At 43.9% G+C, this 26,892-nt stretch overlaps 2 protein-coding genes and 4 pseudogenes across 2 annotated transcripts; 2 read left to right on the top strand and 4 right to left on the bottom strand.

Annotated features, from left to right (window-relative positions):
• Positions 1-2,683: 2,683 nt before the first annotated feature.
• Positions 2,684-3,838, bottom strand: LOC147974044 (uncharacterized; annotated as a pseudogene).
• Positions 3,839-7,222: 3,384 nt separating this feature from the next.
• LOC125506515 (protein trichome birefringence-like 19) lies at positions 7,223-9,608 on the top strand. Its single transcript, XM_048671317.2, has 2 exons — positions 7,223-7,839; positions 8,425-9,608. Exons 1-2 carry the CDS (start codon positions 7,357-7,359, stop codon positions 9,190-9,192), a joined length of 1,251 nt encoding a protein of 416 aa, XP_048527274.1. The 5' UTR covers positions 7,223-7,356; the 3' UTR covers positions 9,193-9,608.
• Positions 9,609-10,217: 609 nt separating this feature from the next.
• On the bottom strand, positions 10,218-11,684 carry LOC125506514 (cis-prenyltransferase 4, chloroplastic). The gene is made up of 3 exons (XM_048671316.2): positions 11,238-11,684; positions 11,062-11,129; positions 10,218-10,850 (listed from the first exon to the last, which is right to left on the bottom strand). The coding sequence occupies exons 1-3, from the start codon at positions 11,496-11,498 to the stop codon at positions 10,379-10,381; spliced, it is 801 nt and encodes a 266-aa protein (XP_048527273.1). The 5' UTR covers positions 11,499-11,684; the 3' UTR covers positions 10,218-10,378.
• Positions 11,685-12,795: 1,111 nt separating this feature from the next.
• LOC147974043 (uncharacterized) lies at positions 12,796-14,561 on the bottom strand (annotated as a pseudogene).
• A 2,663-nt stretch (positions 14,562-17,224) lies between these two features.
• Positions 17,225-19,200, bottom strand: LOC147974042 (uncharacterized; annotated as a pseudogene).
• Positions 19,201-24,889: 5,689 nt separating this feature from the next.
• Positions 24,890-26,363, top strand: LOC125506512 (protein RICE FLOWERING LOCUS T 1-like; annotated as a pseudogene).
• Positions 26,364-26,892: the final 529 nt, after the last annotated feature.

Genomic DNA, 26,892 nt, shown 5'->3' with positions numbered 1-26,892 from the left:
CGCGCGGAAGCGTTCAAAGAACGGGGATGAGGAAGTCGTACTCAACGTGATCCAAATCATCGGAGATCCTAGCACTGAACGGACGGCACCTCTGCGTTCAACACACGTACGGTCAGCGTAACGTCTCCTTCTTCTTGATCCAGCAAGGGGGGAGGAGAGGTTGAGGGAGATGGCTCCAGCAGCAGCATGACGGCGTGGTGGTGATGGAGCTGCAGTACTCCGGCAGGGCTTCGCCAAGCACTATGGAGGAGGAGGATGTGTTGGAGAGGGAGAAGGAGGCACCAAAGGCGTGGATTGAGAGGCCCTCCTTCCCCCACTATATATAGGGAGCCTAGGGGGGGCACCGGCCCTAGGAGATCCAATCTCCTAGGGGGGCGGCGGCCAAGGGAGGAATCCCTCCTCCCCAAGGCACCTAGGAGGTGCCTTCCCCTTTTGGGACTCTTCCCTTCCTTGAACCCTAGGTGCATGGGCCTCTTAGGGCTGGTGCCCTTGGCCCATATGGGCCAAGACGCACCCCCTACAGCCCATGTGGCCCCCCGGGGCAGGTGGCCCCACCCGGTGGACCCCCGAGACCCTTCTGGTGGTCCCGGTACAATACCGGTGACCCCGAAACTTGTCCCGATGCCCGAAATAGCACTTCATATATATAATTCTTTACCTCCGGACCATTCCGGAACTCCTCGTGACGTCCGGGATCTCATCCGGTACTCTGAAAAACATTCGGGTTACTGCATATACATATCCCTACAACCCTAGCGTCACCGAACCTTATGTGTGTAGACCCTACGGGTTCGGGAGACATGTAGACATGACCGAGATCACTCTCCGGTCAATAACCAACAGAGGGATCTGGATACCCATGTTGGCTCCCACATGTTCCTCGATGATCTCATCGGATGAACCACGATGTCGAGGATTCAAGCAACCCCGTATACAATTCCCTTTGTCAATCGGTATGTTACTTGCCCGAGATCCGATCGTCGGTATCCCAATACCTTGTTCAATCTCGTTACCAGCAAGTCACTTTACTCGTACCGCAATGCATGATCCCGTGACCAGACACTTGGTCACTTTGAGCTCATTATGATGATGCATTACCGAGTGGGCCCAGTGATACCTCTCCGTCATACGGAGTGACAAATCCCAGTCTTGATCCGTGTCAACCCAACAGACACTTTCGGAGATACCCGTAGTATACCTTTATAGTCACCTAGTTACGTTGTGACGTTTGGTACACCCAAAGCACTCCTACGGTATCCGGGAGTTACACGATCTCATGGTCTAAGGAAAAGATACTTGACATTGGAAAACTCTAGCAAACGAACTATACGATCTTATGCTATGTTTAGGATTGGGTCTTGTCCATCACATCATTCTTCTAATGATGTGATCCCGTTATCAATGACATCCAATGTCCATCGTCAGGAAACCATGACTATCTGTTGATCAACGAGCTAGTCAACTAGAGGCTTACTAGGGACATGTTGGTGTCTATTATTCACACATGTATTACGATTTCCAGATAACACAATTATAGCATGAATAAAAGACAATTATCATGAACAAGGAAATATAATAATAATGCTTTTATTATTGCCTCTAGGGCATATTTCCAACACTCAAACTGTTTGTACTCTGGATCTTTGTTTGATCCAGATTTCTTCCTGTCGCAATGCTTCTCGTAGCTATGAAGCTATAGAGAGTTCTTCTGCTGTTGGGCCCCTGCCAACAGACGCCGTTCGCAGTCGTTCCAAAGATTTCTGCAGTTTGCGTACCTTTTTTGCCATGTTGCCAAACTCGTGCTCTTCCCAGGAGCCGAGACGGGACTGTACCGAGTTGAGAGCATCCACTACTCCTTTCAGTCCTCCTTGGCCAGCCCCAGATTGCCAAAGGTCCATAACAAGTTTGTCATAGTCCTCATGGGTCTGCCAAACATTTTCACAGCGAAAGGGGCGTTGCGCAGCAGGCCACCTGTTCGGATGATCGCTTCTTAATTCTGCCAACACGTAGCAATGATCAGAGGCAATTGAACTAATGTGTTTGACAGTGGTGTACTCAAAAAGTTGTAAGAATTCATTATTAGCTAGTGCTCGATCGAGTCGAGCTTTTACATTCGAGTCGCCCTGCTGTTTATTATCCCATGTAAAGGGAACTCCTCTCCAACCTACATCTTGGAAGGAACAAGCATCTATAACCTCACGGAAGGCCTACATCTGCCATGCTGGTCGCTCATGCACACTAAAGTGCTCCTCAGCATACATTGTCTAATTGAAGTCGCCCATGCAAATCCATCCTTCGTGCTGAATGCCATGCAAAGTACGCAAGAACTCCCAACTATGGTGCATGTTCCCTGTCCGGGGTTCTCCGTAAAAACCTGTAAAACGCCAAGAGTTTTGGTCATCTTTCCTCCTGACTTTTACATCAATGTGCGCTCGGCTGTAGTTTTTCAGTTCAACATTCACTTCATCTGTCCAAAAAAAGCCAATGCCACTGCTTAAACCAGTGCTATCTACTGCAAAACAACCTTGAAATCCTAGCACGGATTTCATGTTCTCCACCCGTTTACCCTTAATCTTCGTTTCCATAACAAAGAGAAGGGCGGGACCTTCTTGCTTCACAATTTTGCGAAGCTCGCGAACTGTCTCGGGGTTCCCAAGCCCTCGACAGTTCCAGCTTATGCAATTCATTGGGACGGGCAGGGCTGCGAGGCTGCCGCTGCCGAGGTCCCAGAATTTTCAGGTGTTGGCCTTTTCTTTTTGCGTTCTCTTTCAGCTGATCCATCTTCCTCCTCGGCCTCGGTAGTCCCCGCCACCTGGCCACCAGAAATCATTAGCTGATTGTTACTCTCCTCAACAGGTGCGATTACTGGATTGGTTTCGATCCTCCTGTATACTTGCTTCGTGCCATCTCCCCCTTTGCGTTTGTTTCTGTTTTTGGCCGGGGAGTTGACCTCATTGGTTTGCTCCTTCGCCTTGCTGGGCTGTTTAGTAGTTGAGCTTCGAGCAGTGTCTTGCTCCCTGTTGGAGCCCTAGCTAGAGCTCGCTTTCTTCCAGTCCTCATGAGGCCGAAGACCCGTGCTGAATGGCAGATCTCCATTGGCATCGCGGGTCCCCGGGGTAGGGCAGAAGAGGTCACTATGCCCAAGACGACCGCACGAGAAGCAGAAGTGAGGGATGTTCTCGTACTGGATATCGTATGCATCTGTCCTTTTGCGCCTGGCAGATTCTATCAGGATCCAGCGCCTCAAGGGCTTGCTGACATCGAGTGTAACACGGGCTCTGAGAAAGCCCCCAACATGATCAAACTGCACTTGAGTTGCTAGCTTGTCTATCTGTTTTGCAATCGCCGATCCCCATGAGTCGTTCCGAAGATTGTAAGGGAGGTTCACAACCCTAGCCCAAACTTGTAGCCGATCGAATTTCAGTTCAGTCGGCCTCGTGCAGTCATCAAACTCCATTAGGATCACGGCGTGCTTGCTGATGTGCCACGGGGAACCTTCCCAGATGCCATCATAGTCTCTCTGGGTAGCGAACTCCGCCACAAACATGTTGATTCCAACAGATCGGAAAACTAAACCTTTAGGGTTACCCCAGGCGGGACGAAGAGCGTTGGTGATGGTTTGGATATGCAGACTGTTGCGGTTCAGCACCTTCCCGGCGATCATCCACTTCTGCTGTTTGCCCTCCTCCCAATCATCTATCACCAATGGCGTGGCCTCCTCTTCTGTTATGTCTAGCTTACCTAGGGCCTCCGCCAGCCGAGCCCTTGCCGAATTTGGGGACAAAGGGCCAACAGCACCAGATCCGTTGTTCGCCGATGAGGAAGCGTTGGAAGCCATCGTCCTCTCCTGTGGTCAGGTCTCGCCCCGCCGATCCGATCGGCGAGCGCCGCAGGTCCACGCGAGAAACCCTAATCGCCGCCTAGGGGGCGTCCGGGTTTTCCGCTGGAAAACGTAGCTCTTACTGAATACCCAGTAACTAGTACGGCGTCTGGCGCCTGGCGCCTTGTGACTAGTACTGTTGACTGTCCTGTCATCCCAACTAGACGTGCTAACTTTCATCTTTTTGTGTCTTTTATTCGTTATTTTTTTCTTCTTTTTTTCTTTCTCTTCTTCCCCATTTCGATGAACTTTTTTCAAATTCATGAACTTTGTCCTTCAAAATTGATGAACTTTTATCAAATTCGATGAACTTTTATCCAAATCTTATGAACTTTTTCAAACTTGATGAATTTTTTTCCAAATTCGATGAACTAATTTTCAAATTTGATGATTTTTTTTCAAATTCCATGAACTTTTTTCAACATTGGTGAACTTATTTTAAAATCGATGAACTAGTTTTTAAATCATTGAACTTTTTATTCAAAATTGATGAAATTTTTCCAAATTTCGTGAACTTTTTTCAAAATTGATGAATTATTTCTAATGAACTTTTTTCGTGAATTTAGAAGTTTTTGTGAACTTTTATGAAAAAGTCAACAGTCAACAACCTGAGCAGTGGTCTATGCTTTGACTATCACGCACGAGAAGAAGAAAGCGCTCCCACGAGCGACCGGAACGCCCGCCGTCGCCCCTCCCGTGAGCACCGTCGGCGGCCGCCGCCTCCCTCCGACCCCGATAGCCCCCAATCGAGCCCCTCATCATTTTCCCTCTTCCCCGGGCTCGATTTCGTCTCCATCCAAGCGATGTTCTGCTTCGTCCGCACCATAGCTGCCATGGCCGAGCTCGGCGAGCTTCGGCTGTGAGAGGAAGAGAAACGGGAGAGGGAAAAGCCCAGGTGCCCACCACTGCCGGCTGCATTGACCTCAGGCTGGATCCGCACTTTGCAAGTTAGCAACGGGAGTGGAAGAATCTGCACTTTGCAAGTTAGCAACGACAGCAGCAACTATCCGGTGCTCAGTTAGAGTACGAATTCAGTGTGCATCGATCCAATTAGAGTACCAATTGAGCAGCGGCAACAAGTAGACACGTGCTCGAGTACAAGTGCATCGTTCGAATTCTGAAAATTCAGTTTTTCAGCGTTCTTTTTTCTGAAGAAAGTGTACGAGGCCAAGGTCTACTTTAGTTTTCAGAAAATTCAGACTTTCGTGGTTCCATTTTTCTCTTTATGAATTGCAGCTTGGGTCAACTAAAAGTTAAATTCTATTTCAAGAGATAAATCGGAGAGACAGTAGATGCAGTTTGTGTCAAGTAGATGTCCTATTATATTTATGAAAATGCTAAAATCCGAACCACCCCGATAACTTCTATGTAAATAGCACGATAATTTAAGAACCAAAGAGCTGATAACTTGCATACAAACACGGAGGGGTAATTTTAATCCGGGGAATAAGTTGTTGAAAAATACCCCTGGTAACTTTTTTGCAAATCGCATGGTAACATAGACGTTGCACACCTGATAACTTAGGTACAAGCACCAATAGAACTTTGACCCTGGAAAAAAAGATGTAAAAACATATCACCGGTAATTTTTTGTGTAAATAGCATGATAATATAGGCTCCTGAACGTGATAACTTATGTACAAACACCACGCTAACTTTGACCCATCGATAGAAGTTGTTGAAAACATATAACCGATAACTTCTTTGTAAATAGCATGATAATATATACTCCCGGTCTTGATAACTTAGGTATAAACACCGCGATAACTTTGACCCGTAAAAAAAAGTTATTGAAAACATACTCCGGTAACATCTGTGTAAATAACATGATAATATAGGCTCCCGGACCTGATAACTTAGGTACAAACACCACGATAACTTTGACTCATGAAAAAAAGTTGTTGAAAATATACTCTGATAACTTTTTATGTAAATAGCATGATAATATAGGCTCCCGATTCTGATAACTTAGGTACAAATATCAAGATAACTTTGACGTAAAAAAAAACTGTTAAAAACATACCACCGATAACTTCTCATGTAAATAACATGAGCTGATAACATGTTAATATGTTGTTAAAAAATACCTCCCAATAACTCATGTGTAAACAACGTGATAATACATGCACATGAGAGTTGATAACTTATATGCAAATATCGCGGTAATTTTCTGACCAAGGGAATGAAAATTGTTGAAAAAGATACCCCGATAACTTTTGTGCAACATGGTAATATACACAACAAAGCTGATAACTCACTACAAACATTATAATCACTTTTTGACCCTTGGGATAAAAGTTTGTTGGGTCAAAAAGTTTGTTGAAAACATACCCCCGAAACGTTTATGTAAATGAAACTGTAACTTATGTATGACAGACGTGATAACTCACATAGCCCAGATGTGGTAATTTTGGTCCGAAAGATAGTCATTAGAACATATCAACATAGGATCTAATTTCGAAGATCTCATTGAGACGATTTTTTTATGAAGACGGTTTTTCAATCGGGACGACGGTTTGAGCTACAAAACATTTTGAAGTTTGAAAAAAAGAAAGAATCTAGGATGACATCAGCTTTTTGTCTTTTAGTGCATATATGCATCTAATTAAAGAGAGGAGTGTTGTGAAAGAAAAATTAATCATTCTAATACATGCACTTATATAATTAGAGTGAAGTAAGGATCGTTCTTACCTATTGCTAAAATCCGAACGTTTGGTAGTTATAAAAGTCCATAAACAAAAATTGTATTATAAAAAGAACTAACGATCATGGGGATCGAGCAATCATGGGGACGAGCGATGGAAAGAACGCTCAGGTATATGGGCCGGCCCACGAGGTGCGTGCGTGGGTACTGCTACCCTTTACGGACGCAGAGGACGCCCAAGAGGAGGTCTCGTCCATCGAGGCGTCAGGTTGTAGCTTTAATTTTTAGACATGGTTTCTTAAGTTCTTATAATATTTTTATGAATGATAACCAACCTACCTATCTATTACTTTGAAATCTGGTGTCAACACTCCCTCCGTTCCTAAATATAAGTCTTTTTAAAAAATACTATTGTGAGTCCACCGAAAATTCATGTGTTTCTGTGTCAATAACAAGGTCCTTGCCCGCGCTAATCTTGCCAAACGTCGTTCAGTGGCTTGTTTTGGAACGAGTCAGCGTCTCTGTAGGCGCACGCACCCAAAATCAAAAACCGCGTCCGCTGACAGTAGAGTGGCACGGAATTGCTGCAATTTAATATTGGCATGGAGAAGGATTAGTGAGCGAATCATCCTCGATCTATATATATAAATCATCTGATGATGACATATACCACACATACCGGCAGTCCGGCACCAGTAATTGACGCGCCATTCTCATGCAGGAATTGACCAGGAACTACATGATCGATCATCACATATGGCTCGCTATATGTACTGAGAAATCGAACTCAAGATGATGCACACCGGCCGAATACTTGTCAGATCCAGCAACCATGAGGGACCTTCTTCACATCAGCCATCCCCATGGCCATGGGAGGAGCAGCAGCAGATTCTTCGTCGTCGCCGTCGTGTCCCTCACGCTCGTTGCAGCTCTTCTCGCGGCTTTCAACATGCTGACCACGACGACGATCCCAGCTGACCGGCGGCCGCTTGGTTCTCAGTCTCACACGTCAGCCCGGCGAGGCGAGGGCTGTGACATTTTCCGGGGCGACTGGGTGCCGGACCTGGACGCGCCCTACTACACCAACGACACCTGCCCCCCGGGGATCATCGACGAGCACTACGACTGCATGAGGTTCGGCAGGCCGGACCTGGGCTTCCTCCAGTGGCGGTGGCAGCCCGCCGGCGACGGCTGCGACCTGCCCCGCTTCGACCCCCTCCGCTTCCTGGCCATGATGAGGGGCAAGACCATCGCCTTCGTCGGGGACTCGCTGGCCAGGAACCACAAGGACTCTCTCATCTGCCTCCTCACCAGAGTTCGTACTCCTTCCAATCTTCACTCTCTCTTAATCTTCTTCCTTTTTCTTTCCATCAGGAGTAAAGAAAACATCATAATAATGTTAAAAAAAACTGATGTCAGACTTTTTAGATTTTCAGGTAAACGCCCAGAATTATCATGCGTAAAAAATAATATAATTGGAATGTTGTTGTAATGAATTTGCCATCCTCTAAAGCTAAAATTGTCTTATAGTACAAAACATGACAGAAAAAAATGTGTTCTACCTTCTCGCCCCCCTCCCCATTCTTGATTTTGTTTTTCATTCATCTTTGTGTTTTTATCGTTTTTCTTGAAAACCAATTGGCACATCACTCTTTTATTTATCAAATAAAATTATGTTTTTTTGCCAAACAAATAAGAGTTACCGAAAAATGTTATTCCCCCAAAAACATCACACAAGTGTTTACCACATAAAATCTCTTTTTACACAATCAAATTATATGGACAGATAAATCACTGACTAATACAACCTATTAAAATATTTATCTTTCCGTTGCAATGTACGGCTAATTGTCTAGAAATATTTTAATGTACTGATGATCCAGTACATGCACGCATGCAGGTCGCGACGCCTATCACAAGCTGGCCGAGAAAGAAGCACACGGTGTACTACTACAGGGAGTACAACTTCACGGTGGCCAGCTTCTGGGTGCCATACCTTGTCCGGCACGAGATGATCGACGACGACGGGCCGACGCACACGGGCCTCTGGAACCTCTACCTGGACGAGCCGGAGGAGGTGTGGGCGACGCATGTGGCGGAGCTCGACTACGTGGTGGTGTCGGCGTCGAGCTGGTTCTACCGCCCGTCCATGCTGTACGAGGCCGAGCAGCTCGTCGGGTGCCACTACTGCCAGCGGCCCAACGTGACGGACCTGACAATGCGGTACGCGCTGCGCATGGCCACGCGGGCCGCGTTGCGGGCGCTCTCCGGCGCCGACGGCCGGTTCCGCGGCACGGTGCTGCTGCGCACCGTCGACCCGTCGCACTATGAGGGCGGGGAGTGGAACAAGGACGGCAACTGCCTTCGGAGGGCGCCGCACCGACGCGGGGAGAAGATGGTCGAGGGCTTCGAGCTCGACTTCCGCGCGCTGCAGGTGGAGGAGTTTGCGGCGGCGGAGAGGGCGGCGGCCGGCGGGGTGAGGGTGATGCTCATGGACACGACGGAGGCGATGATCCTGCGCGCGGACGCGCATCCCAGCAAGTACCGCGCCTGGACGCCCGACCCGCTCATGAAAAACCAGGTGTACAGCGACTGCGTGCACTGGTGCCTTCCGGGGGCCATTGATACATGGAACGACATGCTGCTCCATATGCTGCTCAACGAGTGACTGCACTTCGATGATTATAATTAAATGGTAATAAAACCCATTTGTATTGGGCTTGTATGTTGTACTCCCTCCGTTCGGAATTACTTGTCTCGGATATGGATGTATCTAGAACTAAAATACATCTGGATACATCCATTTCTACGACAAGTAATTCCGAACGGAGGGAGTAACTTACAACCAGAAGAGAGGGAAAACCAACATATGATTGAATGGTTGGAAGGACCCACAGAAATCAAATCATAATTTTTGACGTTTTGATATCTTATAAAGATGAAATATTATTCCAATGGAAGGCTATGTTTCCGTCGATGACGTGGTCTGCAGTGATTCGTTAATATCAAGACCTGTTGGTTTGGTCTTTCATAGATGCTCACAGGGATATGGTGTGTGTGCTTTCATAAGATTTAGTGTATGTACTTATTTTTGGGCTTCTATGTTTATACTTTGTTTATTAAGAAAAGCTGCAAACACTAGGCAGAAGTAGAGATGTGGAAAAGGGGGCATCCCAATCACCGCAGCGCATAGCCTTAACTGAAGTTGTAATATTCATCTTTGCCATCAGTCAATTCAGAAAATTAGGAAAATAAATAAACACAGAACGATGAGTCTTGACCCTAAAATTCAGTTGGCAACAAGATCCGTCCTTCTTCCTCGCCGTGGTTTCTTAACTTTCTTCTATGGGTAATACATTAACATCTTTTCAAACATGAACTATGGAGTTAGATATTCAATGGTCTCAATTTTTGTGAAACACATGTAGTTTCTTTCCATAGATTTAAAAATTTTAAGAAAATAAATAAGTGGTGATTTTTTTAATACTAATCATTTTTGCTGGTATGATATAGCAATCTTTTTTGAAAAACATGAGATGTGAGATGGAACATTTTTGTAGTAACTTGCAAAATATGATCCAATTATTTTAATAGATTGAACATATAGCATAGAGACCCCCCCTCCCCCCAAAAAAAAGCCTAGAGACCATTCGGCATGAATGCTAAACTATATCGATTACAATGAGCATATAGTAAAATCACGGGAGAGAAGTTTTAGTAGCCTCTGCTGTAGTACACCACTCACCGTACGTGAGGAAAACACTTTATTTGAAGGTAATAAAAACTGATTATAAAGCCAGATACAGATAGATAGAGCATGATCGAGCATCGGGTCACGTGCGCGCACCGTTTATTTATAGCGCTGCATTATGTTTTCTTGCACCAAAGCGCCTATCTCTGCTCTGGAAGGCCGTCAATGCCTGGAGATATTGGGCCTCCCCGAAATCAGGCCAGAGCGTGTCGGTGAAGAAGAGCTCAGAGTAAGCCGACTGCCACAGCAGGAAGTTGCTGAGCCTCAGCTCGCCGCTGGTCCTGATGAGCAGGTCCGGGCAAGAGGAGGAGGATTCGTCTGCCGCACAGCTGGTCTGGAGCTCGTCGGCGAACATCGACTCATCGATGTCCTCCGGCCTGAGCAGCTTGGCGTCCACCTTTTGGGCGAGCTTACGGCATGCTTGCACAATGTCCATCCGCCCGCTGTAGCTGATGGCTAGGACTAGATCGAGACGCGAGTTGTTCCTTGTTGCCTCCTCGGCATCTCGTGCGGTCTTCTGCACAGAGATTGGCAGCCTTGAGCGGTCACCAATTATACGTAGACGGGTCCCTTCCCTGCAACAGAGTAACACAGAAATATAATCGATCGATCTCTTCTCCTTGTGATCGGTCCAAAATTAATACTACCTCTGCAACTTTTTATACTCAGTGACATCTTTAGAGTCTATGACAGTGTCAAAAAACGTCTTAAATAAATCAAGTTACAGAGGGAATATGAACTAATTAATTTGCACAAGTACTGAAGTAGTCATATGTAGTACCGTACCTCATGAACTCGGCGAGGTTGTCGTTGATAAACCTCTCGATCAAGGCCATCAAGAAGTCAACCTCCGCCTGCAAATGCCATGAAAGAACACCACCATCAATCAAGAGCTATGTATGTACATGCATGCATGGCGGGCGCGCACGATCGAGGAATGACAAGGTATTATAGGTGCGGGCCTTTGGTCGATTCCAGTTCTCGAGCGAGAAGCCGAAGGCGGTGACGACGCGGATGCCCCAGGCGCGGCAGAGCCGCACCGTCCTCATCAGCGCGCGCATCCCGTGCTCGTGCCCGTCTGTCGGTGGCAGGCCCCGCGCTGCCGCCCACCGAGAGTTCCCGTCCATCACCAGCGCCACGTGCCGCGGCAGCGACTCCGACCGGAGCCCTTCTGGGAGGAGCACCTCGGCCGCCGGCGCGGATGTAGAGTTGGAGAGCGGCATAGTAGAGCGCTGCCTTGTTTCAGGGTGGTTCGGAGCGGCAACGTGGAATGGGGGCGGTGCTCTCTCCTCGTAGTACTCTTCTCCGTGCTCCTCTAATCTGTATCCCCTTGGCCCAAATTAAGGTGGAAAATAAACCTAAGAGCCAGAGAATCAAGCCAAGATCTTTGGCCTGCCTCGTCGACACTTTGATCACATGTAAACTCTTGGAAGTAGAGATATCGTAATGCGTAAAGTGCAGAAGCAAGTTCAAGGTCAAAGAAGGAGCCCCGATCGAGGGCTATAGATTCTCATTGCTTGTAAAGTTTCTCTAATCAGCATCTCAGTGACCCAATCAAGGTAAAAGCCCTAAGGCCTAGAGAATCTTTCTGAACATGCCATGTTGCTTGTCTGCATGACTCCAGGCTCGACCGCATCGAACTCTGTTTTATCAATCGATTTTTCTGCGTGTGGCAGGATTCTTTGCTGCAGATCCTCGATCGTTTCAATCAGTGGAGTTTTAAACGAAACACGGTATAGGTGCAGATGCTTATATGTACGCACATATACTTCTCTCTATGAACGTATGCAGGCACATCCTACCTTTATAAGCACATTTGAGATTCTGAGCTTATGGACCTTGAGATTGAAGAAGTCGCCATAGGGCATAATGTGTAAACTCGTGCCAGTGAATGCTCTTTCTACTGTGTAAATTCGTGACAAAAGCAAGTGGTTGGGTCAAAACGAAAAGCCCCAAGCACCCAAGGTATAGGGATTCTAATTACATGTTAACTTGGAACATGCTCCTCCAATCTGTTTACATTACTGCAATCTTGGCCATAGCTTCTTCGTTGGCATATGAGCTATGTCACTCCATAGGGCTCAATTAAGCTTAATAAGAACCCTAAGACCTACAGAATCAAGCCAAGATCTTTCCGCATATGGCACGGTAGCATTCCAATTTTCATAATGTATAATCTCGTGGTGGTGGGGACATGATGACACGTGAACTCGTGGCAGAAGCAAGTGACAAGGTAAAAAAAGAGCAATGGTTTATCTTTGCCAGAGACCCCATTTCAACTCTCTCTTTTTTCGAAACAGAGGCAAAAGCCTTTTTCATTAATTAAGAAGAAGATAGCTGCCCAGTTAATTACTGGAAAACTGAGCGAAAACCGATACATCGAGGGCCAAGCCCACACTAGAACTCAAACACCTAACGCCCGACACCACGGATGACGCCTCGCAACAAGCCAACCCACGAAACCTCATGCAAACTACTCCCAAAATAAAAAACACCGTAGAAGAGGAAACAAAGCGGCGACTAACATGTTGCAGAGTTGACCCTCACGACGGCACATACCACCTGGTTGGCATGTTTGGTCTGCTCCGCTTTGACAAGGCGAATCAATCCCTGGGTGATCACAGGCATGGCAATGAGGCATTTGATCAGCTCGGTTAAGTCATGCAAAGTGTCACCTTCATCAATCGCGAAAGCGCAGCCTTTTGCAACAGCCTGTACTTCATCGGAGATAGAACTAGCTAGGCTGATCTCAGTGGCCACCACCGGGGCAACTAACCCCAAGGTCAGCGGCTGCATGGTGTTGCCAATGTCCTCAGTACCTTGGTCCCTGTGGTTTGCCACCAGCGCCGCCTGCGTCATCGGCAACGACCCCTACAGACCAACTGATGCCTCCGCCCGCTCCAGTAAGCTGGTTGCACGTGCCAACCACAAGCACAAAGAGTCCTCAAGCTTATGCAATGGACGGAGCGCCAGCTCCATCATGACCTGAGGATCAGAACCACTCGAGGCAAGCAAGGATTCAGAAGATTTTGCCACAACCTCATGATCAGAACTACCTCCACTAGAAGCTTCAGAAAACCTCATAGACTCGAGAACTTCAGCATGCACTACAGGAGCAACAACGGAAGCCCAAGAGCGGCTATCAGAGGACGGACATGGCGGAGCTGGAAAGGCACGCGCACAACGGCGAGGAGCTCTGACGGAGGAGAGGCGAAGGCAACAATCCCTCTCACGGTGCCCAGAGCGGAGACATGTGAGGCATCGAATCGGGTCGCGGCAGAAGGCGGCCTTGTGGTCCGGAGCCAAGCAGCGGAAACATCGACCATAGGTTCTCCGTCTGAAGGCCGCAGCTTGCACAAGCTTTGCAGATTGAGAAGCATGGTCACAACGCACATCGCCACGGGGACGACCCTTTCGTCCTACGAAAATCCAAGGACCTTCCCCAGGCTGAGCATCCACGGCCTGCACTGTATCACAAGAAGACGGCACGGAAAAGCAAGAAGCTGATGACACACAATCCACAGCAGCATTCGTCGCCAGCGGCGCCAGCTCCCCCATCATTGCAGCGCCGGAAGTGTGGCCTTCGGCGATGGTCAGCGGCGTGCACGGCACGAACTCAGCATCTTCACCCGGCGGCGACCGCATAACCAAGGCAACAACTTCGGCCCCATCCCCAACATCGGGGCAAGGCAGGATCTGCACACAGGGGATGACGCCATGTGTGGCCGCCGGATGCAACAGCAGAGCCAACTCCACCTCCTTCTCACCAAGAACGGCTGTGCAACCACTCTTGGCCCCAAGCAGAACCTCCGTCACATCTGCAGGAGCAGGGCTCCGGTCAGCCAGAGGCGACAGAGAGACGGAATCCAGACCCGCCTGATCTGGATCGAGCTGGGGGAGCCCAACTTTGGGGGACGCCCGAGGCTCCGACGGCTCAGTGGAGACGGAGCCGACAATGGAGGCGGGGGCGGCGGGCGGCGGAGCCGGAGTGGTCGTCGACGCAGCCTTGGAGCAGCGCGAGCGGTTGATCTGGACCTCCCTCTGATCTCCATTCTCCAGGCAGGGAGCCGCGGCCGTGGGCGAGGGAGTACGCGAGGCGCTGAGAGGGTGGCCGCTGCCAGTGAGGGCTGGTGGAGGGGCGTAGGGTCGGGGTCGGGGGAGCGAGCCGTTGCTGCTCCCATATTTTCCTTCGCGTGCTTCCATTTCAACTCTTTCACATCTTTGTTTAAGATTTCTCCACAGTTCCAAAGTTTCCCCATGCAACATTCTTCTGAATCTAAACCCATCCCAACTTTTTTTTACTGCTTCAGCCACAGTAATATTGTGGTCAAAGCACAGAAAGTATAATCTGGTGTAAGCCATTTTTCAGGTTTTATCATCTGCGTACCCAAATATCTTCCCAGAACCTAGTATTATGTCCATCTCCCAGCTTTTTTCTTTTACAAAATTGATAGAACAGGTCTTTGACTTTTACAATAATTCTATTTGATAGTTTCTAAAACGCCAATGAAGTCAAGCTTATGATCAATGATCATTTCCCTAACATATCTTTTTTTAGGGTCTTGTCCCAAACCTCTCACATTCCAAAAACCTCATTTCATTGCTAAAAATTATAGATCAAAATAAGGAGAAAGCAAAATATTCGAAGTATCTCTTTTCTTCCTATCCCTATGCAAAGGACGACCAACAGAAACCGAGTGCTTCACACAATTAATCATTGGTGAGTTAACTCTATTAGAATTTTTTTGAGCAATCAAATTCTTTAATTGCATACGATATTCCTCCTCCATTTCAGCATCAGAGTGTTCTTTATCAGCACATAAATTATCAAATATAGCATCTCTGATAGACTAATTGCTGAGATTATATAAGTGCTAATGGATCTTATCTAATACACATGAACACAATTTGATCTGATGCGGAATTTAGTGGACAGTAGATAATTATACCTCCGTTTGGAGAGGCCATCTCGGTAGAGAAATTAGAGTCTGAAGTTGATGATGGATTCTAGCAGCGTCTCCAGCACTTCGCCGGAGAAACGGCAAGGCCTTCACGTCAATGAGCCGCGCTCTCCTGATTGGAAAAGGAGCGATTCTGGGAGAAGACGATGACTAATGTGATGGACTCGTGTTTACGTGCATCTGCTCCCTTATATAATGCACTGACTTTGACCGTGGGACCTTAACCATATTAACATAAATTCGGCCCCCCAATCACGGGCCCAATTGTTAATTGTCATTTAATTGGTATTAATACTGAAATTAATTAATGGGCCCATATTAACTTATGGAAATTAACGTTTCGACCATTTGATCACATAATAATTCCAACATTCTCCCACTTGATCGAATGGTTAATCATCATTAGTCCTTATCTCGGCAAAAATACCATACCAAGGTAATGTATTCACAGTAATCGAATAGTTATTATTGGAACCCCATTATCTATAGCATAATACTCCATCTTGACACGGCAGGCATACTCCGTACTTATGGTCCTATAGAGCAAAACAAACTTTCTTATTGTCCAGATCAAAATTCGAGATCTCATTTATATAATTGTCCCAACAATTAGAGGCCTTGAGTTATACTTATGCTAGCAAAATTAATCGTAAGCCTTTAGTTAGGGGATCAGCTATCATGCACTCAGTACATATATGCTGAATTTAATATTTGGTCTTGGACAGTATATTTCATAACATGATACTCACTTAATTGTTGTTACTCATGAAAAAATGTGTGGATTTCTTATCGCACAAAAATATTAGATATGTAGTGTACCAATCTAAGTCCGGGCAAAATTGTTAAGGCAGAAGGCTTGCCTGGTTGTATCACAACATAGCTAAAATTAAAAATTGCATTGTCACCTTAGACATTAGGCTTAGTAGTGGAAAACTAAATTTATATGTATCGTACCATAAAGTACAAATGTGATATACTAGCTCCCACTCATCTTAGTGTACGTGCAATTTCCCTTCTTATTTCCTATATGGACCCCTCAACTTTAATTTTTCATTGCCCTTTTGTATATAGCTCCCACTGATGCAAACATTCTACAAAGAATTAGAGTGTTTAACACCAGTGAATATTGGGCGACAATAACATACACAAAAAAACTTTGTTATTCTGGAAAATGGGCCAATGCCAATAATTCATGGGTGAAGGTAATGAAAGTGTAGAATACTTATAAGTGCTAGGAACTGGACCGAATTTTTTTATGCGTATTAATTCCATATCCTAAGTACTGTGGAAAAACTCCTTTATCGGTTTTCTTTACTTATTTCCCTCAATATAACTAATAGTTTCACCCAAATCAGATAAGCCAAGTAGATGAAAGGAAGGTGTCTCTTACTTAATGATAGTGTTCATTTTTCCCCTTCGAAATATGTCTTAAATGGTAGTTTCATCGTTTCGATGAGCACTCATAATACACATTCAAGGATTCACAAGAGACACCGCAATCAAAACCATCATGACAACTCTTAATGATCAGACATTGCAATCAGAAACATCATGGAAACTCTTAATGATCATTTCTCCCCTTCAACATGGCTTAAATGATAGTGACATCATTTTGATGAGATATCAAACTCATAATAAACATTCAAGGATTCACAAGAGACATCACAACTAGAACTATCATGACAACTCTTAATAACATGATATTTGTTTTAAATCCATCATCTAATAGAGAAACAAAATAAGGTCCCTCTTTATGCTAGGAAAATAACAGTATATTATTAAGATGGAGGATGAACAAATCTCCAACGCTTAAGGATAAATCCAATGCTTGAACATCAGTCCAGCTGGAAAAATCTAAGACTTCGATCCATCCTTTTGGAGTGTCCTCATAAGATGGAATCCCTTAAATGAGTTCGAATTGTGCAAGTGGCACCTGAGTCAACTCAACATTATTTATGGGAAGATAAGTAAACTAATGATTCATAAATTTAAGAAATTATGCCATTACCCTTATTAGCAATATTCTGATGGCAACACTTCCATACCATGCCCATCAGATGGTCTTCTTCTTGAACACACATAGCTATGAGCTCACTCATGGTCCACTTCTCCTTTCGTGTGATATAATTGATCCTAAATGGACCATACTCCACAGGAAGGGAATTCATAATGAAGTCTACCAAAATGCCCTCAGAAATCTCAATGCCTATGCCCTCTAATTTCGCGGCCATATCGTTCATAGTTATGATATGTTTCCTAATGCCGCTTACACCGTCATACTTAGTGGTGAGTATTTCCATTATCAATGTGCTGGCATATAATTTTGAGGATTTTTTGAATTGCTCCTCCACTAATGACAGGTAAGTTTTAGCACACACAGAGTCAGGAATTGCTTCCCTGATCCCATAAGTTGTTGTGCTTTTCATGAGCTTGACAGACATGCGGTTGGAGCGCTCCCATTTCTCCTTATTAGCCTCATAAACCTTACTTTTCTCAAGAAGGTTTTCATCATCAGAGGGCGGAGGAATAGGAGCTTTTTCTCGAAGTGCGCAGTCAAGGTCCATGATCACAAGGGCATTCAGAATATGCTCCTTCTAGGAAGAAAAATCAGTTTCATTGAGATGCTCAATTCCACTGATGTGCCCAGTAACACCTAATGGGTTGAAGGCTGAATTAAAGGGAAAAATAACATGGATATTAGAATTAAAAAATCTGAAAATAACATCCATATCAAATTAACTTATTGCGTGTTATTTGCATTAGTCTGATTAATACATGCCAAAAATAAATTAAATCCTAATTCGCGACACCGTTGGGCAGTAACGAAAAAAGGAACAAATGAAATATCTTTATTGGAAAAATAATTTTAATAATAATGATCATAATCAACTTTGGTCAGAATGTAATCATGCATCACAAAAATTAATTATTGCAATTATCCCAAGATATATAGTAGCCTTAGATAAAAGGTCCAAAAATAATCATGATCGCATACAACGTTGGTAAGTATGTAACCATGTAGTACTAAAATTAATTATCACAATTATCGTGAGAATATATAGCACTGTTAAATCAAAATTTCTCGTTGGTTCCATTCTAATTCAACACTTAATGCTCGTGAATAACGACTGAAATGCACGTAAAAATAATAATAATCAACCGTGTAATTTAGTTAGCAAAATTAAATAAGAATGCACATTGTATGATTAACTTGTGCACAGGAGACGGCAGTGCAGGAATCATGCGCTGCTGCCTAACTAAAGCACTAGCAACTATTTGATGACCGGCAGCAAACAGAACTAATGCACATGTAACCTATGAAATATACAGCAGGTGCAAAGGCTAAGGCTCTAATTTGTATGATGCAACACCCGGAAGAAGAAGAAAAAATACTCATGAAATATACTGAATCATACAAATGTTAAAACAGCCATCTACCGTTTTAAAATAACAACAGAATTTAAAAGCTTGGCATGTACTCTTCCTGTAAGTACCAGGAACCTGAGGAGTTAAAACTAAATAAGCTGCACGTGCTAATACTAGATTACTTTGCAACTCTGATGCTGCCTGCCATCGCTAGTTATTAACCAAAAATGCTTCTGTGCGGCCCAAGAATAAGTAAGACCCATCTTGATGCCCGGCAAAATTAGTGGCAGGCTAGTCAGTTACGAGGAGTACATTGTCTCGAAACAGAAAAGGTTACGAGTGCAAGGCCGAATCCCTAATCGACCGAACCAGCTCCCTGCTCCGTCGCCGCTACCATCAGGAAAAATCGATCGAGCGACGCAACAGTTACGGAAATGAGCCGGCTATGCGGGGAAGGTGATGATACGCCGTGTCCTGCGCTAGTACGTCCCCACGACGCGCACGGCAACCAGAGCATCGCCCTGATGCGTGCGGCGTCGAGACTCGGCATGATGCGCACGGCGACTAATGCAGACGGCGGCGGCGGCGATGGCGGCATGCGGCGCTCGCGTGGCTCTTGATGCACGCGGAGGCGGCAGCATGTTTGCGATGCGCTCGCCTGACACCTGATGCGTGCAGCGGAGGAAACACCACCATGAGGCGAGTCGCGTCAGCAAAAACGAGAAGACGGCGGCGCTCGGAAGACTTCCGGCGACACTGATGCTGGCTGAAGCACGTGACCCCTGATGCGCGTGTACCATGCCTCCACGCACGATTTTTTAGGCAAGTTATACCAAGGCAGATTAATCTACTGCTAATTCTCAAACAGGTTGCAATTAGATCTAACCTTGCTTTGATATCAAATGATAGACTAATTGCTGAGATTACATAAGTGCTAATGGATCTTATCTAATACACATGAACACAATTTGATCTGATGCGGAATTTAGTGGACAGTAGATAATTATACCTCCGTTTGGAGAGGCCATCTCGGTAGAGAAATTAAAGTCTGAAGTTGATGACGGATTGCAGCAGCGTCTCCAGCACTTCGCCGGAGAAACGGCAAGGCCTTCATGTCAATGAGCCGCACTCTCCTGATTGGAAAAGGAGCGATTCTGGGAGAAGACGATGACTAATGTGATGGACTCGTGTTTACGTGCATCTGCTCCCTTATATAATGCACTGACTTTGACCGTTGGACCTTAACCATATTAACATAAATTCGGCCCCCCAATCACGGGCCCAATTGTTAATTGCCATTTAATTGGTATTAATCCTGAAACTAATTAATGGGCCCATATTAACTTATGGTAATTAACGTTTTGACCATTTGATCACATAATAATTCCAACAATCTTCAGTATCAATAGGACCTCGAGTGCTGGGATTTTCAATGTCTTTCTCTTTCTAATTAATAACTAGTAAATATATACATGCAATGAACATTGATATTAGAAAATATATTAATTACACATGGATATTAGGTAAAATACTATTTGCGTGTTAATTATGTGATCGGCATTGTAATTTATATTTGATATGATGTTAACTACACGCTAAACATGTTGAGAGCTCACCATTGAAGCAGCCTAAGTCATTGGAGTGGCTGAGATTTGTTGGATCTGCCCCTTTGGATCTTTTTATATTGGTATAGATGGTCTGCGAGTCAAAATCTTTCCTGACAACATTTACATCTATTTAATAATGTCAATATTTTTATCAATCATCTCAATTGAACACCCTAGATCAATTCTTATCAAAGAGTCATATGAAGCTCTCTCTCTCTCTCTCTCTCTCTCTCTCTCTCTCTTATTTTGGCCAGACCTTCCAGTTTCTGATCCTCCCCCCTTTGTATCTCGGGCTTCTTCTCAAGGCTTCTGCGTCAGTGTCAACAACACCATCCCCAACAGTCCCCTGAATTTCTAGACAAACTTTCATGTAGGAAGTTAGTTGGCTAGCACAAATTTCAACATAATGTCGGAGGATAAGGATAAGGGGTACAGTGTGCTTGGGCTTAGAAAAACCACTCTCCAAGTCAAATGGTATTTTGTCAATTGGGTTCTATGGAATTTTTCCTAACACATGCATTTCGTGACAAGATGTTTTCTGCTAAAGAGGTAGCATATAACCATTAAATACTAGAGATGGCACTTCAAAAAGATCACCTGTTCTTTTTTTGATACTCAAATCTAGGTGACATTGGGAATAACCTCAAGTAAAGCCTTCCAAGGTATATATGCATATTTCACTGCCATGTGAAGAAGGAACAAATGGGTTCTACTTTGCTATCACAGAGTGGTAAGTAAAATACTTATCATTGAATGAACAATGTCAACCAACTTTTTAATCTACAGCTGTAAAACATTAACCTACATATACCATATAAATAATATACGTAGGTAATTTGGACATTGCACTGAAGTGGACTGACCCACCAAAGCAGATTCTGTGGAAATATGTTCATATGAACCCATCCGTGAGACTCCCACCTCGCTACCTCGCCCACTCATGGTTTTCAAAAAATTATTACAAAACCAGCCGAACAATAAGGGCCTCTCTGATTTGCAGTGGGTGTCGTTTACAACCGATAGACAATATGATGCAGTCTGACACGATCGTTTACTCTTACTTAACTTACGGTCTACGTTATGCACATAGGAAATAACTGGATGGGTTGTTAGGTTGGCCAGCCCAAACTTGCATATTTGTGCATGGATAGGCTATTATAGAAATATAGAAAACTGGCGAAAAAATACTAAAACACATCATAGCCATAACAATACTTAAACTTCGCTGCGTTGTTTCACATCAAGACAAAGCAGGAGCAACATTGTCGTAATATGTTATACTACACGTTAAGTATCAGCAGTAACACGTTGAAGAGACAAAGGTCAAACTAGTCTAGACAAACTACCTTAGATCTTTGCTTAAACTTGCACAGAACGTAAAAATGGACTTTTTTCTCCCTCCGCTTGGCATAGCTTGTATATCGTCACAAAAGATATGTGTTTACAATCTCACAAAAATTCAAAGCAAAATTCAATCTACGCGCAGCGAAACAAAGGAAAAGACAAATCCAGCTACAAATAGTGCAACAAAAGGACAAAATTCGGATACTATTCGTGTATGGAATAATTGCTCATTTTGTTTCTCTGTGCGTAGATTGAATTTGGATCAGAAACTTATACATACTGTTTGCAGTGCGGGCAAAAGAATGTTGGCCCATCGCCGTCAGTAGACCGGCCATCCAGCGAGTGGCAGCGGTGGCTCTACGTCGTCGTATCCAGAGAGAGAATCGGGATCTATGAGGGGACAGGGACTTGCTAGACGATGAATCATCGGTGGCGCCTTTATTCGCAGGGCCCCAGCGCGAGGCACGTGGATTGGGAACAGCAATCAACACGTACGTACGCATATGATCTTATCTCTTCAAAGATTGAATGCCCGAAACTCCCTGCAAAAATTACATAAATATTTTCAAACATTACAGAAAATCTAACATAAATTTAGATCCGGCTGGTCACAAACAATTGAGATAAGTAACTTTATTTATTTTAAAATTAAAAAACTTGTGTAATTTGAGATGGTCATAGTATTCTTTTCTTTTCCTTTTCTACTCCCTCCGTTCCATAATGTAAGACGCTTTTTGACACTAGTGTAGTGTCAAAAAGCTCCCCCTTCCAATAAAGATAGATCGATGATAAATGGATGAGATTTAGATTGTTCTCCTATCTAGTATTATGCCTTCTGGAAAAAGAGATGCTTCTGCTTTCTGGACAAAAGAGATGCTTCTCCTTCCATGTTCGAGTTGCCGAGGATATGTAAGGAGGATAACTCTTCTTTGGCTGATGGGACATCTGATAATCAAATCTGATACTTTGCAGAGCAGCATTGATAAAGATTTGCAGCAGTTCCTTTCTTCCTGGAGATATTCATTCTGATCACTTGGGTCATATGGACGACCAGGAATGACTTCATATTTCAAAGGATTCAGGCGAACGTCTACAGGTGTATGAAGAAATTCAAGGAAGAACTCAATGTACTTGTTCATACAGCGAAGAGGAAGAATTATTTCCAGCTTCCTGCCGGGGGTGCAGCATTCCACTATCTCATTCTTTTCCTTTAGTAGGATAAATTACACCCCCATCTGAAGAAATTACACACAACCAACTACACTTATTTTGAAAATTATAAAGCCCACGAGGAGAAATTACAGCCCCCTTTTCTTCCTTGTACTTAACTTATTTTGGTATACTTATAAGTATACGTATTATCAGAAATCATTATTTTCCGTAAAAAAACCCAGATATTTTGCCTGTACAGAACCACTACAACCCAGAAGGGCATGTACACAAGTCAAATGGCATTTTGTCGATTGGGCTTCTAGTTCTGTAGACTTTTTGCTAACATTCATTTAGTGGCCGTGTTTGCTGTGAAAGAGGTAGCATACTAGCATATGAACATAAGTACTAGAGATGACACTTAAAAAGATAACCGTTTTTGATATCTCAAAACTAGGCGACATTGAGGACAGCCTCGAGTAAAGCCTTCTAAGGTATATATTCATATTTTACCCCCCATGTGAAGAAGGAACAAATGGATTCTACTTTGCTATCGCAGAGCGGTAGATAGAATACTTATCATTGAGTGAGCAAAGTCGCAGCCAACTTTCGAATCTACAGCTGTAAAACTATAACCTACATATATGCCATATCAATAATATCCGTAGGTAGTTTGGACAATGTAGTTAAGTCACGTATTGGTACTAGAGATGCAAGTGGACTGACCCACCAAAGCAGATTGTGTGGACATATGTTCATATGAACCCCTTTGTGACTTCGTCCACTCGTGGGTTTCGAAAAGTTCTTTCAGAACCCATAGAACTACGAAGTGTAGAACTACTAAGTGTTCATTTAAGGGCATATTAAAAAGTGCATGAAGAGGAGTAATCAATGTGTATTATACCCAAAAACGAACTATTGAGTTCTATAACAAACAAAATTATGTTCTCATCGTTTGTCTTTGTACTGTAATGTAACATAATTTTACTCAAATTTGTGTGTACGTATCCAAATCAGAATATGTTGAGTGTGCAAACTCACGAAGTGGTGCACTTGGACATGGATTAATATTTTCTTGTCTAATAATTAGTGGATTACTCTTACTTATTTGACACTCTACTTTCTGAACATATAAGAAATAACTGGATGGGTTGTTGGGTTGGCCCAATCAGCCCAAACTTGCATCTTTGTGCATGGATAGGCTCTTATAGAGCACTACCCAAAAATTTACTAAAACACATGGTAGACTGGTGCTTTGTTTAAAATCAAGCCAACAACACAGGAGCAAATAGCGTTGTAATATTTTATACACTTATACAACATGTTAAATAATAGAAGTAATACAGTGATGAGACAGATCAAGTTAGTCTTTGCTTAAATTTGCACACAACCTAACTCACTTTTTTAGTGGCAATAGAAGAGTGATGGCCATGTTCCATTCCAACATAGAGCATCGCTGCAACTTGAGGCCCCCTTTGAAGCAATTCACCTTATAAAATGATGTTAATCAGTTAATGTGGCCAGGCTCCTGCCGAGGGCGATTAAGTGGATGCAGTCAATATGGTTCCTATCCCTACTAGTCCATTCCTGCAATCCCTGAATTTGAATAAAATAATAACCCTATCATATAAGGAAGATGAGTTTTCAGAAGGGGTAAAATCTGTTGACACTATGTAAATGCATTAAATGCCAGCAATATCAGCAGATGTCTTAGAAATTGCAAGAAAAAAATACTTAACATCACTAGAAATATGCAGTTAATGAGAACCCAAACACGTTAGGTACACGTATATGTCCAGTGCCACTACATCATTAGGTTCAGAAATATGGTACTTATTGTTTCCAAACAGATTGTGTCCAAAGGAACAGCTGGTTGAGCCAAGATTACCCACAGTTTGCAGGTTTGTTCCAGTACAGCGCAGCAGTGCTAATAGGATGGCTTAAGCATGAACGTCGAAATATCAACAGCCTGAGAGCCTGACAACTCCATAAAGCTCAGGATCTAATCGACAAATATCAAGGACGTCGTGTATATACGGGTGACGCATGGCATGACACAAGTATCAAAACTTTATAAAGTTGAATGAGACAATCCTCATCGCGCACTATAAAACTAGTTCATGCACAGACACAATTTCTTCAGGGCCATGGAGAGGTAGGTTAACAGAATAACAGAAAAGGGTCCAGTATATGTCGGCAGTGGATCCCTTGGTTGCGGCTCATGTTATACATGATGTGTTGGATCCATTTACATCAACTGTTCCACTCACAATAGGATACAACAATAGGCTAGTTCGGCCAGGTGCGGAGCTAAAACCATCTGCAGTTGTAAGCAAGCCGCGAGTTGATATTGGTGGCAATGACATGAGAGTTCTCTACACCCTGGTAAACTTCTAACTGGAGTAGTTGGCAGTATACACCCATTCTTCGGCTATCTAACTCTTTCACATGGTTTATTACAATTAGTGTGAAGAATTTCGTGGAAACAAAAGGTCTTGCAGGTGAATAATTTACTCTTAGCATACTCAAACACCATAATTATATGTTAACTTGGTTGAATTTCTCTTTCAATTGAAAAGATGTTGGTGGATCCAGATGCCCCAAGCCCAAGTCACCCATCTCTAAGGGAGTACTTGCACTCGTAAACTAAACGCGACATGTTCTTATTCTTGTCAATATGACCCCCTACCCATTTCTTTCCTGCCCCACATTTTTTGTATGTGTTTCTATTTAATTTTATCTCATTTTCATATATCTCCACTCGTACGTAGGATGGTGGCAGACATCCCTGTAACAACTGGTGTCAGCTTTGGTACGATGTTCCTCATAACAATTTGTGCCTATTGATTTTGCGGGTTTAGCTGAATTTGTGCATGTGGAAATTATCACTTGTTAAGTTCTTTGCCTAACATTCACAACAACAACAACAACAACAACAACAACAACAAAGATTTTTTTTTTGCCTCAAACCTGTTGCCTACCATAGAATTAACAGATAGGGCTATCACTTAAATCAGGTAAAAGTTATTTCAAAGTTGGCTCATCATTAACAATTGGATATCTTAATACTAGAAAAATAATATCTATCAACGTGTAAAATGACATGCACGTGTTTTAAAGATTTTGGAAATCATTAAGACAAGTCCATTGTACAGCCTAAAATACAGGGAGATCCTAAAATAGTGGCATACTTCAGAAACACCTTTTCCGATCTAGCTTGAAAAATGATCTTATATTGTGGGACGGAGGGGGTATCATTTATACTTGATTTATTTTTCACATGCACAAAACCAAACTTGCGAAATGAATTATCATAATTCAACAATATAGATACGTGTGACTAGATGTCTCCACCCAGTTGAATTACTCTTTAAATTCTTAAGTGGTTAAAGACTAATTAATGCCATGGTGCTCTTGCAGGCCAAGAGCTTGTAGTTTATGAAAGACCGGAGCCAAGATCCGGCATCACCGAATGGTATTTGTGCTGTTCCAGCAACTAGGTAGGGGGACGGTTTTTGCACCGGACATGCGGCACAACTTCAGCTCCAGGAACTTCGCACGCCAGTACCACCTCAACATTGCGGCTGCCACATATTTCAACTGTCAAAGGGAAGGTGGATCGGGCGGAAGAAGGTTTAGGCCAGAAAGTTCTCAAGGGTAGTAGAGACTAGACACTACGGAGTACAGACGTGGTGTTGCATCACAATATAGGATGCTCTGTATCATCCATATATGCAGGGTATGTATCTTCACTACATTATCTACAAAAGACTATGTATCTTCAGCTATGACGAGGATGATGGAATATACGTCGGTTATTACTAGCAAAAGAGCCCGTGCGTTGCAACGGGAGAGAAAACATAACACACGCTCTTAACTTAACAACCATCACTCAAGACCATAATAGGTCCATCTCCTTTATTTTTGCGAGGCATCATATTTGTGTTGCCGCTTATCCTCCTTCTCACCCTCGCCGGCGATGGTCTCGGTGTTCACATAAAACAACAAAAAAACGTGTGTTGAATATGGTTAATCCTAAGACGCCTCTCTCTCCCTCTCCCTCTCTCTCTCTCTCGCTTTCTCTCTCTCTCTCGCTTGTGTAGTTATCGATGTTTTCTTTTCCATATATGGTTATAGTGGGGTGTTTATTTGCAACCCGGATCGCCGCCGGTATGAAAAAAAACGAATCT

The sequence above is a fragment of the Triticum urartu genome, chromosome 5A (assembly GCF_056163025.1).
Source record: "Triticum urartu cultivar PI428250 chromosome 5A, HENAU_Tu73, whole genome shotgun sequence".
Taxonomy (NCBI): Eukaryota; Viridiplantae; Streptophyta; class Magnoliopsida; order Poales; family Poaceae; genus Triticum; species Triticum urartu.
The sequence above is the reverse complement of the archived record's forward strand: the minus strand, read 5'-3'. Positions and strand labels throughout refer to the sequence as shown.

What these genes read in the sequence shown, in the direction of transcription:
- LOC125506515 (XM_048671317.2), top strand. Translation starts at nt 7,357, where the DNA reads ATGAGGGACCTTCTTCACATCAGCCATCCCCATGGCCATGGGAGGAGC. An exon ending in TCATCTGCCTCCTCACCAGA is followed by an intron (nt 7,840 to 8,424) that starts GTTCGTACTCCT and finishes GCACGCATGCAG; the next exon opens with GTCGCGACGCCTATCACAAG.
- LOC125506514 (XM_048671316.2), bottom strand. Translation starts at nt 11,498, where the DNA reads ATGCCGCTCTCCAACTCTACATCCGCGCCGGCGGCCGAGGTGCTCCTC. An exon ending in AGAACTGGAATCGACCAAAG is followed by an intron (nt 11,130 to 11,237) that starts GCCCGCACCTAT and finishes TGGCATTTGCAG; the next exon opens with GCGGAGGTTGACTTCTTGAT. An exon ending in AACCTCGCCGAGTTCATGAG is followed by an intron (nt 10,851 to 11,061) that starts GTACGGTACTAC and finishes ACTCTGTTGCAG; the next exon opens with GGAAGGGACCCGTCTACGTA.